This window comes from Solea solea, chromosome 3 (genome assembly GCF_958295425.1).
Source record: "Solea solea chromosome 3, fSolSol10.1, whole genome shotgun sequence".
NCBI lineage: Eukaryota > Metazoa > Chordata > Actinopteri > Pleuronectiformes > Soleidae > Solea > Solea solea.
The window spans coordinates 8,051,274-8,071,019 of record NC_081136.1 but is presented as its reverse complement, the minus strand read 5'-3'; the positions used below and the strand labels follow the sequence as shown (position 1 = coordinate 8,071,019).

At 41.3% G+C, this 19,746-nt stretch overlaps 1 protein-coding gene across 15 annotated transcripts in view; it reads left to right on the top strand.

The window, feature by feature from the left end:
* The window catches only part of nrxn2b (neurexin 2b), a 504,397-nt gene that overhangs the window by 437,421 nt on the left and 47,230 nt on the right, over positions 1-19,746 (top strand). For all 15 annotated transcript variants that reach the window (XM_058626079.1, XM_058626077.1, XM_058626088.1 and 12 more), the window contains one exon: positions 19,410-19,581. In XM_058626079.1, the coding sequence (XP_058482062.1) occupies positions 19,410-19,581 (172 nt within the window). The remainder of the gene's footprint in view (positions 1-19,409; positions 19,582-19,746) is intronic.

The following is a 19,746-nucleotide window of genomic DNA, read 5'->3' as shown; positions in this document are numbered from 1 at the left end:
GAACATTGAAACTTCCACGTCTCATTATTTACATGCAGCGGTCGCAGCAAGTGGCACAAACATTCGCCAGGCGAATTAAACAAAAATAAAATACAAAGAAGCTTTGTATGGCGAGGCACGGCAGGTTTTATTTGTGTCGCACGTGTGCACGGAGCCAACTCGCTGTGCTTTACATAAAAAAACAATATACCAACGTTAAAACACACCGTTTGAACAAAACCCAATAAAAACAGAACGAGAGAAAGAAAAGAATATGACAGCGCGACATAAAAGAGTGGCTGTGTTGAACGATATCGGCATATACTGCGTGTCATAATGTCCAATACTGACGGTGCCGTTGACATGACCCGTATCAAATCCAAAGTGTTTTCTTATTCGCACCAGTAGCGCAGTATTGCGACTGACTGCCGTACCTCATTCACTTTAAAATGGCCTTCATTTTCATTAAATGCAGTAGGACACTTGGATTCGAAGAGGGTTCTTTTTTTTTTTTAGGGGCCGAATGTTCATTTCACAGTTTAAATCGCAGGTATTTGTGGACTTTCTTTTCTTAAGTGGACTGAATGAATTGCTCATTTCACCCTCCTGCCATTCATCCCCTCTCCCCCTCCACTTATCCCCCCCCCCCTTTTCCATCGCCGCTGAAGAAGGTGATGAGGTGTGTGGTCGGTGCTTTTTCTACTCGATTGCCTGTTTGTCTAGTTAGTGTTTCGGGGAGGGCCGGGTGACCCTAAGCGGGTTCAAGCCTGAGCTCTGAGTGAGAGGGCTCTCGCTTTGACATTCCCACACTCCTCGGCGCGGGTTAAAATTCTCTGCCACTGATATTTGATGTGCGATTTCTATTTTATCACTCGGGTTTTTCTTTCTTAGCCTTGCGCTGCGGTGGCGCGGCGTTTATATTTCAGGATATTTCATGATGTGTGTGTCGAAGCAGACGACTCGCAGTCGGAGTAAATAAGAGCTCACATTAAATCACCGTGGATTTATGGGGAGGTGGGCTTTGTAGCTGTAAGGTGGGTGGGAGCAACACACACACATGAACACACACCTATACACACACACACACACACTGACTGTACTGTAAGTGGTTCCGCACCAGTAGTGCTAAACAAGGCCAACAGCCTCAGTTATGGACAGTAAATAGAGCAGAGCAGTACCCGTAAATAACAAACAACACAACCTCGTAAATCCCGCGTGTACGTCTTTTTCTCACACACATAAAAACACGAGCCATGTGTCCAGAAGGGCAAATGTAATTCACACACTACACCTCGTTCATGCACATATACACTATAAACCGTCTTGTATAAAGTACCTTAAAAGGGATACTACAAGTACCTTACCAGAAAATGACTTTGGTAGAAGTTGAAGTCCCTTTTTATTACAATATTACTTAAGTAAAACTCTTAAAGTATATGACATTTACTGTACTTAAGTATCAAAAGTGATTTTCTGATATAAAATGTACATAAGTTTAAGAAGTAAAAGTAGTAGCTCAGTTGGTAGGGTGAGTTGTCTTTCAACTGGACAGTTGTGTGTTCAATTCCTGGCTCTGCTAGTCTATATGTGTCCAGAAATCCCGCAGGCCAGTGTGACGGGACCTCCGTCTCACCTCATTGCTTTTGCCTCCCTCCCCTCATCCATTCATCCTGACCGCGCCATGTCCTCTCAGGTCAAACAGGGGCATATGTGCGCACAGGCAGTGCTGGCATCATTCCCGCTGACCTGACACCGGTGGTCTTGCCCACTGGCACAGAAATCAGTCACAAGCGGGGCACACAGAGCTACAGTACAGCAGCTTGCTGACACAGGATATTCCCTAGCAGGAGTGGTTCATGTGGGGAAAATTGCAAAGAAATGTGTCTGTTCCAGTGTTTGGTCTAACACAGCTGAAAAAATGTTTACACTTTACCGAGCCATTTAAAGAGGAAGCAACCAAAAAGGCACATTTTGAGGATGCAGAGTCTCAAATCTGTTCTGAGCACTGTCTTGCCCACTGTCCACCCCTTAATGTTAGCATTAGCACCCTTTGAACTGAAATGATGATACCAGAAAAGAAAAGTGGCTTAATATCAGAAGCAAACATGTCCAGTAAATCAGTGGCGATTGCTGCAAGACAGGAAGGGAAGCTCAGCTTCCTTCGAAATGTCATCAAATACAGTATGTACCGTGTTGTAGTTACATTTCACTTCTAAACATGCGCTAGAACGCGATTAGAACGTGTCACTGGTTCGTTTAGAATCAGCTGTTTATCGCGAATAAATTAGCAGCCTTTGCTCAGCTTCACCTGTTCTCTGTGGGACGGCGCAGAATATGAATTGTTATTTTCACTGCTTGAGCTCGGCAGTGATTGGACAAATGTGGCAAAATCCTCACTTCCAGGGAAGCTCAGCTTCCATGACTGTGGATGTGGCTTCTGCATGATGACTGGAGGGACTGTCTAAAAGGCGGAACCAGTTTCTGATTGACAGTGCTGCAGAAACATAGTGGAGCCTTTCCTGCCTCAGCCCTGTGTGGATTTTTCTGGGGATATCTGTAGACAAATAGCTGGTCGTTGTGTGGTATTTGCTCGGCGATATTGACCATTTTCATTTGTACATATACACTGTACATAAAAAACACAATTATACGTTTTTTCTTGTTGTAGTTGTCCGTTTGTAGAATGTATGTATAAATAAGTGGGAGCGTGAAATGAGCTTCCCCTGTCCCCTGACCATTCATTGTTCATTGTGGTGTGAAGACATTTAGAAAGTGCAGATGATTTGATACTAATATGGAATTGATTTTTATTGATTCATTTTGACCTTTGTAGTTGAGAAAGGGGATTGCAATACAGTAGTATGTGCATGTGCACTGTCCATGTCCATGTCCATGTGTAGAGCACAATCACAATGATATTCCTGCTTGTGTGTGTGTGTGTTTGTGCTGGAAATGGATCTGTTACATCCACACACGTGTGGAAAACACGTTTAAAAATAAGAGATACCTTCTGAAAGCCGGGGCTGTGTTCGCTCATGTTTTCGGTGCGTGATTCATCGCGGCTGATGACAGTTGCCGGCGGCTCTCTGAACTGGCACGGCGGGGCTGCTGCGACACAACATGAGTGCCGCAGCTGCGGGCGCCGAGACACACTTGGCAAGCTGACCACCTACTGTACACATGCATCAAGATGTGTTGATTTAGATCACAATATCTGACAAAATAAGCATGTGTACAAGTATATATATATATATATATATGAAGAAAAAAGGCAATGAAAAATCTCCAGTTTTTCAGTCACAGTCAGTATTGATGAGACACTTTGTAGCACAGTAGCAGAGGGAAATGTATCCTGCTTTTCCACTTGCAATCTCATGTCTCCAAATGTCAGAATCGATGAGTTTAAGATTAATGAAAACTGTGGTTTGGGGATTTTATGTTCATAGATAAGCAGCTGAGGTGAAGCTTTGTGACAAACAGAGTGTGTGTTCGTAGCTGTCAAACTGTATGTGTTGAGTGTTTACTGCAGTCCTACTAACAACATGTCAATGAGTGGGAGTGACTGAGTTCCTCATTTACCACAAACATAAATTGTTCCTTTTCTGAGTCAATTATGTGTCCATGATTATGTTGCGACGAATAGTTCTGGCTCCACAAAATGGAGTGGAGTCTGACTCCAGTCCAACTAAGCATATACCTGCAGGAGTAATCAGACTATGAACCACATTATTCAGGTATGTTAGTCTGACTAAGACTATCTCGATTTTAGTTGGACTAACGTGTTTACATGACGTTAAAAAAAACGAATTATTATCACATTATTTAGTAGTTTGACTAAAATCAGACTTTTAACAAGCATGTAAACACAGTGACTGACCAAACACTATAGAATCTGACTACTACACAGATTTTAACACACAGAGTGTATCCAGACGATGCACAATGGTTTGTGCTATGGGAAAAATTCCAATGGTTTCTGAAAGCTGAGAAGTTGCATGTCAAAGCCAACGTGCGGTTATTCCGGTAATTTCACTCGCACCATTGCAGGAAGCCGGAGAATCTGCGGCTTTTTCTCCAGAGAGGAGAGAGTTGGAAAGACACCTGTACATTAGTTTTTCTCAATAAAATATTTAGTTTTTCTTCATTTTAAATGGTTAATACACTATTTTAACATGCAGTTAATTATGAATAACTGCCAGATATTGAAAGTTATTCTGGAAAAATCGTCAAACTCACTTTACATTTTAGTTACAGGACATTTCATCTGGCTCTTTTGTGGTTAAAATATGTCCAGACATACATTTTGAGGCTCCGGTGTTAAAAGGTAAATATTTCACTGACAGCAGCTTATATGATATTATATGAAAGAAGAAGGTGATCAGTAATGGATGAAAGGTTAAAGGTAAGGCTGCCACACCTCCTGTTGTCTCAGGTAGAAAGGATGGCGTGCTCCCTGACATCCCCCGCTGTAAGTACCGGGAAGAAATTCCTTTTGCTCTTTTCTTTTCATTTAGTTCAAACTGAGGTCTTTGAAGAGTGCGATGCCACCTTGCAAACAAATCCGCACCGAGCCGTCTCTGCTGGAGACAGCCTCTGTACGTATATGAGCATCTTTGTCACTTAAAAAGAAAAATTGTAAAGTATTAAGTTATTTCACGCCGTCACAAACAGTGTTAACAAACAGCCACAGATGACACTTGTGCCGTGCACTTCTTCCTCTTGAAAAACAAGATTCTCAAGCAGCCCCTTAATAATAATAATAATAATAATAATAATAATAACGGCGTCTATCACAACTCAACAGTCAACCTTATCTATGCACTAATTATGTCAGCAGAGTGTTTGGAGAGCAGCGTAGGATACAGTATTAATGCAGGTGCCGCCACTCACAGCGATTGCGGCAACAATACGGTGTAAATCTTTCATCCACATCGTGTCTGATTGTAAAAGCACTCACCCCATAGAGACACGGGCTGAAGGTTAGAACAAAGTAATTTATACATTTAATTATTCATCATCTGTTGCAATTTGCTGCATAATAACACGCCACTTGTTTCATTTTTAAGACTGTGTAGTATATGAGATCGTTAGCGCCTATTTTAATAGACAGTGTTAGTTCACAACAACCCCTTTGTCCACCCAGTAATGTTTTTTCCTCTCTCTTCAGTGATCTGTGAAACATACAGTAGCTGTGGCGTGTGTTCGTTGCGTTAATGGATAGTTTGCTTTATTTTTCTTCTGTTTTTTTTAATTATTATGACGTTAACTCTCCCCGAAGCTTGAATAGTACAATTAGTGCCATCAGTGTGACTTTGTACTTTTATAATTCACTGTTTCCGTGTTAGTCATGTGCACAAAGGACCGCGGCGCCCTGACTCCATATTCCAACAGCTCCCTGCATTTTTCAACATGCCTTTGTAGATTCTAACAGGCAATTTATTTTGATGCAGGAGCAAGAATCCAAAAGGCGTCTTAATCATCCGGAGCAGTGATTATTTGTTTGCGTAGAGTACTATTTAGTAAAACTGTGTCTCGGCATTGTCGTTGTCAAATTACTCTTTCACTCTGAGCGTTTTGATAAATCAGAATAATTGACTTTTCTCTTTTAGTTTTATTTATTTAATTTTTTTCGTTCATTTATATCCCTGTCTGCAACCATTTAATTAAATGATTTACCTTTCCCATCTTCCTAATGCTCGTACCGATGTGAGCAGCAGTGTCTGAGTAATAAAATACAGGAGGAATTACACATTACACAGCCACTATAACCCAATTCAGTAACCTTTAAGAAAATTGCACGTATTGTTGACAAAAGCATCGTGTTTTTAAAGACGCCGTTAAGTGAAATGAGTGTTTTAAGGCCCACACAAACTCCCAAGTCTTTACTTTGTTCAGATGGAGTTTTAAAGTATGATATTAGCCCGTAAAAATAGAAGAATATAAAACATCGACACCTCACATGTGTCATTCTGCTAATCAGAGTCAAGAGACGACACTTTTTAGTTGTGCACTGTGATCCCCTCAGGAAAAAACATCCCAAAAAATAAGGATTTATCTTGATTTTTATTAACGCTGAATATTAACACCCAAACAATCCCACTGCGTCGACCAAATTGTTCTCAAACTATTACTCACACATACAAAGTCCCTGCTCCACCAGCGCTCGTTCAGGCATTTCCTAACCAAATATAGACACAGGTAGAAGTGAACAGATTAGTTTTGGGCCTTGAGGGCTTCGCTTGGCCAGTGTTGTCACTTAGCAGCCACGAAGAGAGCGGGCTCCTCAGCAGCACTCGACAGATGTGAGAACCGGCGACTCCAACAGCTCTACCTCAAATAGAAGTGCTAAGGGGTGAAAGTGGCCCGTCCTGCTGTACTAGATAATAACTAATGCAGAAAAGCCTCAAAAAAATGATAATACAGCAGTTCTATTTCTTTACAAACAAGACAGACCTTCATTTTTTTTGCCTCTGTAAAAAAACGAGCTGTAAATCAGCGCATTTTTACATTTGTATGAGTATATTTTACAGGAAGTGACAAGACCCAAGTCATTATGGAGCAATACCTCCCACGCATAATTGCATTTCATTGCTGTTTTCCGTTTAGGATGACATTTGGGTTTCGTCCCTGTTTTTATTGTTGGGTTTTATAGCTCGTTTTTATGAGCAAACAATCAGGTAGTTTAAGAGCAGCCCAATCAACATACTGTTGACCTTAAATAGCATTTTATTCACATATAAATGAGCATAATACTTCCGTGTTTTATTACAAAAGGTTTTAGAGTGCGATAGATTTGAATTTTTAATCCGAAATGAGTGTTTTCGTAAGGGAACACAAAAGGGCACTTAGAAACTTAAAAACGTTGTGACCCATTATAAAAAAATGATTTTTTTGGGCCCATCAGAACCTTGAAATGTGTATTGTTTGTTTCACAAACAGGCAGAAAATATCCGCCTAAAGCTTTGTTTACTTTGTTGATGTTACTGTTGATTCAGTTGGTATAATTTAATTTTGTGAAGGTGTTACAACTTACAAATAGCAGGTTTAATTGACTTTAAGTATTCACTAATATCCTAAGGTTATGGGATGCTTAATTACATGACTGGAAATCAAAAGAAAGAAAAGATATTTGTTTATTGGTATGACGTCTCACAGCCCACCATGGGTGCAGAAAGCTAGAGAATAATCACAAAAGTATGGTTAATATGATCTGACTGAATGACTTTGATAAACATTAATTGCGTGAGTGATGGGATTAAAACTCTTGACATTCGCTGCACGTACGCGGGGAGCGACACAAGACTCCGCTTACTTTCCATCAACAAGAAGTGGATGTTCTGAGCGTCACAAACGCAGGGTGTTATTGCAGGATAGTTTCGATTGAACAGGTGCACACACTCTGATGTAGAATGACACAGCAGACGGGATTACCGTATCAGGTCTGTCCCACACCCAGCGCTTTGCTCTGTAATATCATGTGTACAGTGTGTGCAGCCGTTACCCAGCAGTTGGCTCCGCACAGCAGCACCACAGAGCGCAGGAAGCGAATGAAAGGAAAACAAGGCAGACAGCCAGGGACAGAGACACACAGGGAGATTGTGTCTGCTTTATCCATGTTTGCTCAGTTTAGTGCCGGGCAAATATTAGCCCGTGTGCTCTGCAGCCGTTCTTCTCTACTGGGCTTCAACCTTACACCCCGCCCGCAGAGACGGAAAAAGCCAAAAAGAGAACAGGGAGAGAGGGAGAAGCTGGAGGATGAATAGGGGAGAAGCAGAGTTATCAAGGTAACAGATGGAGAGAAGCAAAAGGGAACTGAGGGGAACCAACCAGAGACCAAGTGATGGCAGAGAATAAAGAGTGTTGGAGAAAGTAGGAGTAAGAAAGAGGTCAGTCTGTGGTATTTTTGCTCTTATGGGCCCTGAAACAATTACTCACATGCAGCTTGTCATCCCGATGCGTTTTATGGTACACATCCGAGCCTTTGACGGAAGAACAGCACAGCTCTTACTATCAGAGAGTTTTTTTTTCCTTCATGGAGCCAGAAAAAGGTGAACTGTTTAAATCTGCTCAAGCCACAGATTGCACAATATGTGCTGTGGCTGTTTTCAATGAAAGGTTTGCAACCACAGAGGAGGAAAGTGAGGTCAAAGAGCTTAACAGAGTAATGCTCTTGGGTTGTTGTTGTTTTTTTTTCCTCACTCCCTCTGTGTGACTCTGTTCTGCAGTGCAGAGGGAAGAAAGAGATAAAGTATAGGAGAGGCAAAGCGATGCTGCAAGGACAGAGAGTGGAGATGAGTGAAGAAAACAATGGAGGGGAAAAAACAAACTTTGCTCTCAATTTTGTCCATAGGTCACAGTCATTTCCTTCAATTTCATCCAACTACCTGCCTCATTTCTCCTGAGCAGAGAAGAGCAAACACACGCACGCACGCACATCAAAGCTTACATTAGTACACATGTCTGGTCCGTATAGCAACACACAAAGTCGCACAGTCCAAGCGTAAAAAAACCCCATCAAAAAGTGAAAGATAGAAAAAGTAATCACACGTTATAGCCTTTGCCTGCAGTGTATAGTATAGCATGACAAATTGCATGTGAGAGTAGTAGATGAAAAGAGACGGACGTCTTCGATTTGTCTGCACTGGCATTTCACAAACTCCTGACAAAAAGGCCTGCGCACTCACAGCATAGAAAAGGAGGATTCGGTTGTAAAGATTACAAATGAGACGATGAGGTATGTGCAGGTTCAGCTCCAATAAATGTAAACTTTAATATAGGAAATTGACTTTATTTATTTATATATTGGCTTTCGGGAGCTTTGGGAACAATGAAAACCTAAATTAACCAAAGTTCAGGACTTGATGTTACAGCCACTCCCAAATTTGTATGGGTGCTGAGTGTCTCAGGCCCACTTTGACATCTGAACACAACTCTGATCAACACATGGGACTAGGATCGATAATTCCCATAATTATTGATTTGACGTGAACATGGCATACAGAAAAAAAAATCTAATCAAATCAGTGCAGAATAATAATTGAATTGAATTGAATGACTTCATTCCTCCCCCAGGGGGGAAACACACATAATCAGTCCACTTCACTCTATTTCTGAACTTGCGTAGCTTTAAACACATGCATGTGGTTATTACAGCTGGGCTTCAAAGTTCTCACTCTAACAATTTATGAATTAAAATGAACAAAGCATGTATATGTATATGTATATATATATATATATGGTATATGTACATATATGTATATATATATAGATAGATATAGATATATATCTATATATATATATAGATATGTATGTATATATACCAGTGGGAATATGGCTATAAGAGAACATGAATAATGTACCCGTGAGAATTTGGTTCCTGAGAGAATGAGGAATTGCAGGAGCCGGGAGCTCAGAGATGGCTCTGGGACTATAATTCCCAGGGTTCACTGGGGCCTGACGTAACCGGAAGCGGAGCAGTTAGCGGAGCGGCAAGCAGGTGTAAACACTGCGGTACGGGACCACCTGTGTGGACGTTTCTGATTAAATTATGAGCGTACACGTTGTTGCATAGAGTTCAGGTTTCACCTCCGTGAGGCGGACATGACTGCGGCTTCAGCAGGAGGCCCACGTCTCGCTGCTTGGAACTTTTATCGGGGTTGTTGTTCGCGGGAGAGGCTTCCGGGGAAGGCGTGCGCCGTCGCTAGAGCTTCCCATAGGAGCGCTGTTTGAAGACCGGTCGGAAACATGTCTTGAGCATCGGAGATGTTCCTCGAAGTAAGGACTTCACGGTCTTTGTGGCCGAGGACGGCGTCTGTGGGTAAGGTGATAGTAGAAGTCGATTTAAACAAGTGCGAATATGGGACTTTTAACTTGAAATTTCTCAAAAACTGCCTAGTGGAAGTGTCTGATTTACTGTATGCTAGTAGTCATAGATGGTCTGAACACAACCGAATTATTCCTGGAAATTTATGGAAATGTTTGTTTTTATTGAGTCTCAAATTTGTGCTAATGTTTTTGATTTAAAAGGTGCAAATATTGTGCTTTTAAATTAAAATTTCTCTATACCCTTAATGTAAATATGTCTGATTTACAGTATGCTGGTAGTCATAAATGTCCTCAACACAACCTAGTCGGTCCTCAGAATTTGTGAACATTTTCTCAAAGTTGATCATTTATCTATTTAAAATGTGTGAATATGGGAATTTTAATTTGAAATTTCTCTAAAACTTTACTGTAAAAATATGTGTTATCCAGTACACTAGTAGTTTCTCCTGGTTACTTATCATGCATAGAGCTGCATGATTTGGTCAAAAAAGTCATACTGTGATTACTTTTACAGATATTGCATTTACAATATTATTCAAAATTGGTAGGACTGATCATTTGAAGTGGCAGTGGATTTTTGCTGGACTGTGGCATTTCAACATAATGCTGTATTTTAATCACATAATTTCCGGTGTCTTTTGAATTTGGGATATTGCACTTGGTCATATATGCAGTTTTGATAGTTCCGTGGTAATTCGCGGAGCCCTACAACCTATGCACCCGCTTCACTTTGCTTGGCAATATTGTGGAAGTTATTTGTAAAAGAAATATAATTCTGCATTCATGGATTTACTTGATGGACATATTAACAGTCTACTAAGGCAATATCATCTGTCTTTCCAGTTATTAACTTGTTTTAATGAAGGTTTGTGTTATTTAGAGTAAATAACATGGTGATGCTGATTTATTCGTTAATTCATTATTCTTTTGGTTTTGTTCCAGTATCGAGTAAGACCTTAAAATTTACTCCATGCAGCACAATTAACCCATACAAAGTCAAAAGGGATTATTATTGTTCCAAGCCTGAAAACAAAGAGCAGATTAAGCTCAACATCAGCGACTCAGCCATCTCATTTCACAGACTAAGGAGATTTATGGTGCCAGGCAGAAATAATCTACAAATTTATTTTGTTTTAAGCCATTGCACTTTTCTCCATCAGCTACAAAGCAAGAAAGTATCAACTCCATCACCCAGATCACTCAGAGGAGAGCAAGGATCAATTGGATTCTACCATACCTATGTTAGCAACTCCAGTCAACACAATAATGAGCCTCTGGGGAGGGAAAGAGTGGATGATGAGGGCAGACAGATTAGAAAATTGAGAGAGAGGACTGAAAGCAGAAAGGTTAAAGCCAAAGTGAGAGAAATGATAGTAGAAGACATCTGATGGTAAAGCATTCCATTTTAAAACACATATGTATTAAAAGAAAGTATATACTATTTAAATTGTTGGAGAAACAGAATAGAATATAGGTTTGGGACTTGAGCTAAGAGAAAAGTGAATATTTTAAGTGTTCAGAAACAGTGATGATATATCAGGCATTTTTATTGCTCTGTGTTGTCCCTAGAAAGGTTTTCAGTGTAATTAGCTTTGGTGGCAGATGCAGGGATTATTGTCATATCTCAGTGTTTAGTGAATTGATGGAGGATTATGTGGAGCTGGAGCTGGTAAAGGCAATAATTGAATTAATAAAAAAGACATTTTATCAGTTTTGTAAGCCTCTTTTACCCATAATAAGTCCCTCCAAACTGACAAGTATCTACCACTGTCTGGGCCCACCAGGGCTTTTGGTAAGGGGAGGTCCGGGTGGGCGGATGGAGATTGATTTTTCTACCGCCACAGTAACAAAGTTCCTTTTCTGTTTTTTCTGGCCTCAAGAAATACGCCTCCACATCTTGAGTAATGTGGATCCGTACCTTTCATTTTCCTCTTTCCTGCCACTTTTTCATCTGTTTATCTTTTCTTTGCTGTTGCTTTCATCACTTCAGTGCATGACCACTTCTTTCTGGCCTTCTCTGTTATCTCTCACACCTGTGTGCTTAGTTTATCCTTCGTGTTTTTCCTATGTCTATCTGCTCCATCATCCATCCATCTCTGGTTGGAGAAGAGACACTTGTATGACATATATTTGCTCATAGGTTTCACAGTTTAAAGTGATAAATGTTATATTTTTTTCTAACACATTCTTTGGCAGAATAAGAGTCTAAGATGGTAAATGGCGAGTCTATTTTTAGCCCTGGGGTGACATGTTCCCTTTGTATCACCACTCAGACTTAATCATTTTTTTTCCTATGATAAGGCACTGAAAGGCAGAGAGGCAACACTTGATGGATGTTTTAAGATTGTCTCACTTTTGTCAGAGGTGGTAGAACTTCTTGAAAATTGACCTAATGTAGGGGCAGTTAAAGGAGCTTCAGCATAATCACAAGGTCATAGTTGTGAAACCTGTAAGGCAAAGAGGCAATAAACTGTGCAGCGTCTTCGTTGTGGAGGAAACAGAATTTGTTGCCCTCCCAGTCTTTGTAAATTAGAGCTATCTTAAGCTTCTCACCGAGTGTCCCATTAGCGCGGCACGGCCAGGTCAATTTGCATTTGCAAATGGGTCGGAAACCTCTTTGTTCATTTTCGATTTCCAAGAGATGACGCCAAACCTCCGCAGACCATAATGCCTCAGTAAATGGACAGACCTTGAACTAATCAAAAAATAAATGTGCTATGTAACATATGAATAAGAGTGCTTGGTCTTTTGACCGCCATCTTGGTCCTTGATAAACTCCATTTTAGAGAGATTGTAAGAGCTGGCCCAATCTGACTTAGCTTGGATTGAAATCTGTCTGACTGAACAGGGGGGTGGACCAGAACCATTCTCAAGTTACTAAATATGAAGTAGGTGCTCCGTCTGGTTTCCAGATTAGTGCTGGATCAAATTAATGTTTCAAAAAGGTAGCTAAAATCAATATTTTCATATAAAATGGATCATTTTGATTTGTCCAGTTTAAAAGGGAAAATAACCTCGCAATGATAAACCCATGTGAAAATGTTCCCTCGACTTTGGTTTCCTGTAGCTCTCATCATTTAAAACATCGTGCAGTTTATTATTTTGCTGTTGCAGCCCACAATTTCGATTTGGTCTCACTACAGTGTCTTTCATACCAAAAAAAATAACAGTTCTTACAAATCCACTGTACAGTAGCAGCTCAGCGCCCCGCATCAGTCAGACAAAGATAGTGACTAGCTGGATCATTTAATAGCTAAAGAGCCAGATACTCTTTTCAGCAATTGAAAAAAAAAATTGATTTCTGCAACCTTGAACTTCAAGCACTGTTTGTATCTGCAGTTGTACCACAGTGACAGTATAAAGTATAAGGTAGATGCTTTATTCACACCGGTGCAACGGTAAAAAAGGGAATATTTTCAGTATTTCAACACATACAAAGTAGCGCTGCCTCACTTCATGCTCTGTACAATCAGCTGGATCCCGGCCATGAGGGAAAAGGCGTACACAAATCCCTGCGTCTGTGTATCCATCAGCTCACTCGAGCTTTGTAAACAGGGCCACGGTGTGTGAAGGGGGCTCAGCATAACCTCGCTCAAGGACATTCTCATGTTTGCATATGTGTGCTTGTGTTTATATTATGAGCGCGCAGGTCAGACAGGATTCAAACTTGCAGGTTTGATGGTGAGTGTGCTGAAGGACACCATCCATCAAGAGTCTCAGTGGTGCACACCTTGCTTAAACTAGGGCCTTGTGTACGTGCATGATATCTGATGCTTGAGATTGCAGACCAGTAATGAATGCGAGGATCGTGGAGGATGGTGTTTTTGCTGATTTATTTTTCCCTGTCTCCTTTTGTTAGCATAAATGCTGCTTTCCTCCGCATCATTCTGTCTCGGTGTGAGTCAAGCTTGGGTGGGAGATTCAGATTCAGATGATACACACACACACACACACACACAAACATATGCACACGTACACACATCACATCTGTCCAAGTCATTGATTTTTCAATCAGATCTGATTCTCCGTCAGAGCTGTGGCTCGTAATTTTCAGAGCAGAAAAGATCGGACAGCCGTGACCACTGGTGCTGAAATGAGTCAAAAGAGAAAGTTGGGGGAAGGGAAAGATAAAGTGCTGTTAAGATGAGGAGATGAGCTACAACTTTCTCAAGGTGACTGCTGGAGATCACTGCAAACACATACAAATGAGGTTGCTGGGCAGAATCAGAGAAAAGTTGTGGTAAATGAAACAAAATGGCTGCTTTGTAAGGATGTTATTGTGCTGCCTTCCTCTTTGTCCCCTGCCACTGGAATCAAGACGACACATGTCTGAAAATGTATATGTATGAAATCTGTGTAGATTCAAAATGGCTGTTGATCCTACGTCTTTTCCTCCTTTTTTTTTGTCACAGACACTCTGCACACATCAGTGGAACGGGCAGTGGCTGATATAGCCAGCAAGGAGTCTGCATGTTATGCAACAGCCTATGTCTTCTTACATAACGCTGCAGTTTCTGGAAGATTAGCCTTGTTATACAGTTCTTCTCACAGCAGATGCCAGGGATGATTTCCACTCAGACATTTTGTGTTCATGTTGACAAGCTCATTCGCTGTGTACAACCTGACTTGCCCTCAAAAAGGAGTTGCGGCGATAGCATATGAGAGTATATCAAGCTCACTTCCACAAGGCAGTGACATCTCTTACAGAGACCCACCAATAGCAATGTACTATACAACTACACACAAATAGCACATTCATTTAACATTGTGTAGAGCGATAGTAAGATAGAATGTTTGTTTTTCTTAATGTCATCTAAACGTGTTAGTCTGACTAAAATCAAGATAGACTTAGTCGCACTAACCTACCCGGCGAATACGACTCGTAGTCTGATTACTACTGCGTGTATAAGCTTAGCCAGACTGGAATCGGTGTCAGATGTACACAGCCAATAAATCGATTTTTTCCTCTGCATGTATACTTGGACTCGGCAAGTTCTCCGATTGCCTGCCTTAGTCGGACTATGGCCTTATCTGGATTAAACTGTGCATGTAAACGTACTGACTGTCTGGAGCAGTGAGCTGCCTCAAACTACATTAAACTATTAGATGTGTATGCATTCACAGAAGTGTCAGGTGTGTGTGTGTGTGTGTGTGTCCATAGAGACAGGATAAAATTAATTGCTTTTTCGCTTGGCATCTATTAAAAACCTATTTATCAATCTTTTTTTTGGTCCATGCTGCTCCACTGGCTGATTCATAAGCAAATAAATACTGCAGCTCCACATACTTACACTGGTATGTCAAGTTAGGCTCAAGCACATACAGGCTGTGATAGATCATTATTGGGGAAATGAGAAAGAGGCTGATAAGTTGTTTGTGTTGCAACCACCCGCAGGACTATTAATATTAAATCTGTCAAACCAAATCATCATAATCAGCAAACTACTGAGCTGGTCAACCATGTTCCCCCGCCGTGTCTTGAAGCACATTGAGGCAGCAAAAATGCGAAACACCTTGAGTGATTTTAAACAACTGCAACTGTTTCTGCCAAAGTTGTGCTGAATCGACCCCCCCAGTCTAGCTTGCAGCTACATCTCTGTCATTTCCCTGTTGTTTTCTCTTTTTAATTCTTCTTTTTTTTTTGAAGTTAAGACGTAAAAGGCAAACATGAGTGGATGATGAGGAAATGCATGTAGATCAAGAGTGAGATACAGCTGTAGGCGGTGTTTAGAAAGAAGATTAAGAAATGACAACAACTAATAGATGCAGTCAAAAGGGCATTTCCATTCTCCTTTTGTCTGCCGTTCCCTCCTAATTGACTGCCAGTGTCTAGCAAAGAGAGAAACAGATCTTGACATTTTCAAGGTGCTTTGAAGATGTCAAACCTTGAGGCCTGTGTGGATCATCAAGGTTCTCTTTGTCTTTTTATTGCACCGTTACACTCTGCACCCTGCTTCTCTTCCTCCTCCTCCTCTTCCTCCCCTTCCTTTTCTGCTTAGTGTGATCAGCAAGAGCTCTCTAACGCCGCTGATAACCCTGATACACACAAGCCAACTGCAGCCGCTTCCTCATTCTCATTCCGCTCTCGCCAGCAGCATTTACCTCGATGCACTCTTGCACGCTGCAAGGTCATGTTGAAATATTTCAGATGGAAATGCTCTGCACATTCTAGCTTTGCACCTCCTGGCTGCTGCATGGAATTTAAAACCACTCTTTGTCTTTGAGAGAAAGGAAGGAGAAAATCTAATGAGAAGATTAAGCAAACTTTTTTTCTTTTCTGACATTTCATCAATTTAGCGCTGTGGAAGAAGCTGCTGAGCGGTTTGCTGTTCTGTGAAAACCCTTTTCAGATCTTGCATTTTATGCAAGGAAAGCCAGTTTTGTTTGAGATTAATTTTAATATTCAAGAGAAAATCTTGAATAGTAAAACATTGCAGTTTGTAACTCAAATTGCAGAATATTTGCTTCTTGTCCCCGCCCCTCCCCTGTGCTGTCGGTGTATACACACAAGTGCTCCAACAGTCAGGACTGAAAGTATTGCGTGAGCATGTTTTGAAGGATGCAGCATACAAACGGTGGCAGAGTAATAACCAACTGTTATGCACTGCAGCTTTAACTAGCTTTCTTTCATCATCACCTTTCTCAGAGAAACTCAAAAATCAAAAGTCATTACAGTCTTCTGGATATCTCCAGTCCCTTCCATTCGATGTCTTTGATTGTTAAGTTGAACCTCAGAAACAGGGAGAGATGCTGCCTTTCCTCTGCACTTGAGGTTGAAATGTGATTGAAAAGCTATCGCCAAGAAGACCCCCTACCCACACCACTGATTGACCCAAGGAAAGAAAAGAGAAATGTGTTAACCGTTGAATTAAAAAAAAAAACAGAAGTGTTACATTCGTACATCTGACAGTTGCTGACAAGCTGAAGCAGATTACGGGGCTGCTAAGCAGTAGTTTTAAAAGCTGTGGTGTTTAAAGAGCAGCCAGAGCTCATTGTCAGTTACCTACCAGTCCCACAGTTTCAGTTTTGCAGGCTTGACTGCTCTCAGTCATTCGACGAGCTTTTTCCCTCCTTCTGTTTCCAGAGATATGTTCGCTTAAGGGAAATGGCCATTAAAATGTCATTACTGCTGCATTAAAATCATTTTTAAAAAAGCACTGGTTCCCACCGGCTTCCCACCGTAATGGGCTCGATACATTCCCTCAGCACCAGGAGGAACCCTAATGTTGCGGAACACAAATGCTAATCTCTCTGTAAATATCACTCAAATGCTCTGCTTTTGAGTCATAATAGCATGGATTCAGTCTGCTTTGCCCCCACCCCCAAAAAAAAATTGAATGAATTCTCCAGGCAAATGTGATTCTTCTAAGCTTTCAACTGTGTGCTGCAGCTGTGGTGATCCCGACACTTCCACTTCATCCAAAAGCATTCCACTTGCCCTCTCCATGCCATGGTGATTTTCTTACTGCAGTATCCCAAAGGTATCAACAGTCAAGGCTTTGATTACATTTTGATTCATACTGTATGTGCCTTGTCTGCGAAGGTTCTCAGTCATCTTCAGTAGTTCGCTTTAGGCAACTGGACTTGCTTGAGTTAAGTTGAAGGCGTTTCACTTCTCATCCAAAAGGCTTCTTCAGGTCTCAGTCTTAGTCCGCAGTGTCCTCAGAATGAATACTGGATTGTAGCATGCATGGGCAGAGCGAATGGAGAGACTTCCAGGGGTCAGTCCATAAGTCAATTGATTAAGTGCCTTAGAAGCTGGAAGCACTTCGCCATTTGAGACGTTCATGCCTCTTTGTAGAATGAGATCATCTCTTGAGCAGTCCATCAGGCTCCACTCTGAGAAACTCATTCTGGTTTAACTCAGTTCTGATCTTCATAGAGGAGTGCGCTCAGCTGTATCTATTTCCTCTTGCGTGTGCCCATTGATTCCTCCACATTGTTTTCTCTGACTCTTTAACTGTGACTTCTTGTCTTTGCATGCCTTTGCAGCATTAATCATGGCAGCAGCACTTCCTCTTGCGCCGCCATTTAAGCATGCCCAATTAATAACCTAATCATGGTTGTCATCGGTGCATGGCCACATTGTGGCCTTGGCTAAATACTGCGCCCACTTAATGCACCACCAAAGAGCGGTGAGGATGTGCATACATTTGGTTGTGATTATACTACTCATTAACTTATTGCACAACCTCTGCACTTATTTACTCAATTAACTTGCTATTTTAAGTTCTGTTAACACCAGGTTTTTTATTTTCCTTTCTTGAATACTTAATCAGCCATGAATAATAGAAAACTGCTGCGGGCAAAAGCCACACTTTCACCTCTGAATATCTTGCAATATGGGAGGTGGCAAAATAAATGCACATAGCTAATGAGCTAATGGAATCAATTAAGTTGTTTCCACAGTGGGCAGATAACGGTGTGTAAACGTGACCCTCTCTCAAATGACATTGACCTGCTGTGACAATCAGGAAGTGTTCCTGTTCCTGGCTCGGTAAGAATGGGCAGCAGGGTAGTCTTTAAAATCTTATGGATGTGCGGGGGGGAAAAAAAGGTTCTGCAGAAGATTTACAGTCAGACAGAGAATTTCTCTGTAATGGTGCTGTCTAGTGTATGTACTCTGTCTGTTTCTCTCTCCTCCACCCTTGTTCTGTGCCTCCCTGGTAGACTGTAACTCTGTAAATGACTTTGACCTTTCCTGGGACTGAGGAAAGGAAGCACAGAGCAGGGGAGAAAGATGGTGGGAGATGAGAGTCTAGTAGGCGTTTGACTTTAATAAAGTCAAAGCAGTGGGCGGCTGTCAACACCAATAGATGGGAAGGCGAAGGGGTTCAGTGGGTCGATGGATACTAAAGGTGTCTGAGTCCACAATGAGGTCTGTCTGTTCCTTACAAGGCTGATGTGTGTGAGATCCGACGGCTACAGCATCATCACTGTACAGGCAGAAATGCTTTAATGACTCTGTGTTGACTTTTACCAGTCACACTGCAGTGTTGTTATTCATGGGAACTGCATTAGCATGGGTGGTTATTTGGCTTGGTGACTGTAATTATATCCTTTTGTAAATTAACAACATTTCAGTGTCAGTTTGATTGCTTTAGTGTAACACACTCACACACATACTTCCATAATGGGTTGTTGGCTAGAACACTAATACTTGTGTGGTGTCTTTAGCTAATAATAGTTGAATATGTCAAATCAGACATCTGTAATAATATGCCTTTTGAAATGTTGTTCTGGGTTTGTGATAAATCTTTCCAAATACAAAGCTGTATTAAGGCTTTTAACAGACTCATTGGGGATTTCAGTAAAATGCCAATATTAACATGCAATTGCTTTCAATAATAGTGTCTGATGTTACCATTTTCTGCTAATAAGCACAGCTGTGCTTGATGAGTCATTGCACTCATTGCAACCAATAAGGTCGTTTCCACACCAAATACTACATGGAGCTGCATCAAATCCTATTGGTCTTGGATTTTTTATTTTGTTTTATCTTTCCAAGCAAATGAACTAGGGTCCGATTAAGAAGGGCTAGTGTGAACTCTTTGTTAGGATAACAGAGCAACCCCTCACACCTTTTTTTTGTCCTCTGCCTACAGGAACGGGGAAAGATCGGCGTGATCTTCAACGTGGGAACGGACGACATCATCATCGAGGAGGGCGCAGTGATGGTGAGCGACGGAAAATACCATGTGGTGCGATTCACACGCAGTGGTGGCAATGCCACACTACAGGTGGACAACCAGCCGGTCATCGAACGTTTCCCCTCAGGTAGGAACATGGTTCTGGGTCTGGGTACTGAGGGAGGAAAAAAGCTTTTCGTGTTTGATAAGAAAAATCGCAGCTGAATTGTCAGATAATTTGGGTAACACAATGGAGCGAGAGAGAGAGAGAAGGAGCTATAGAAAGAAATGCTATTCATTCACTGAGTGTGCC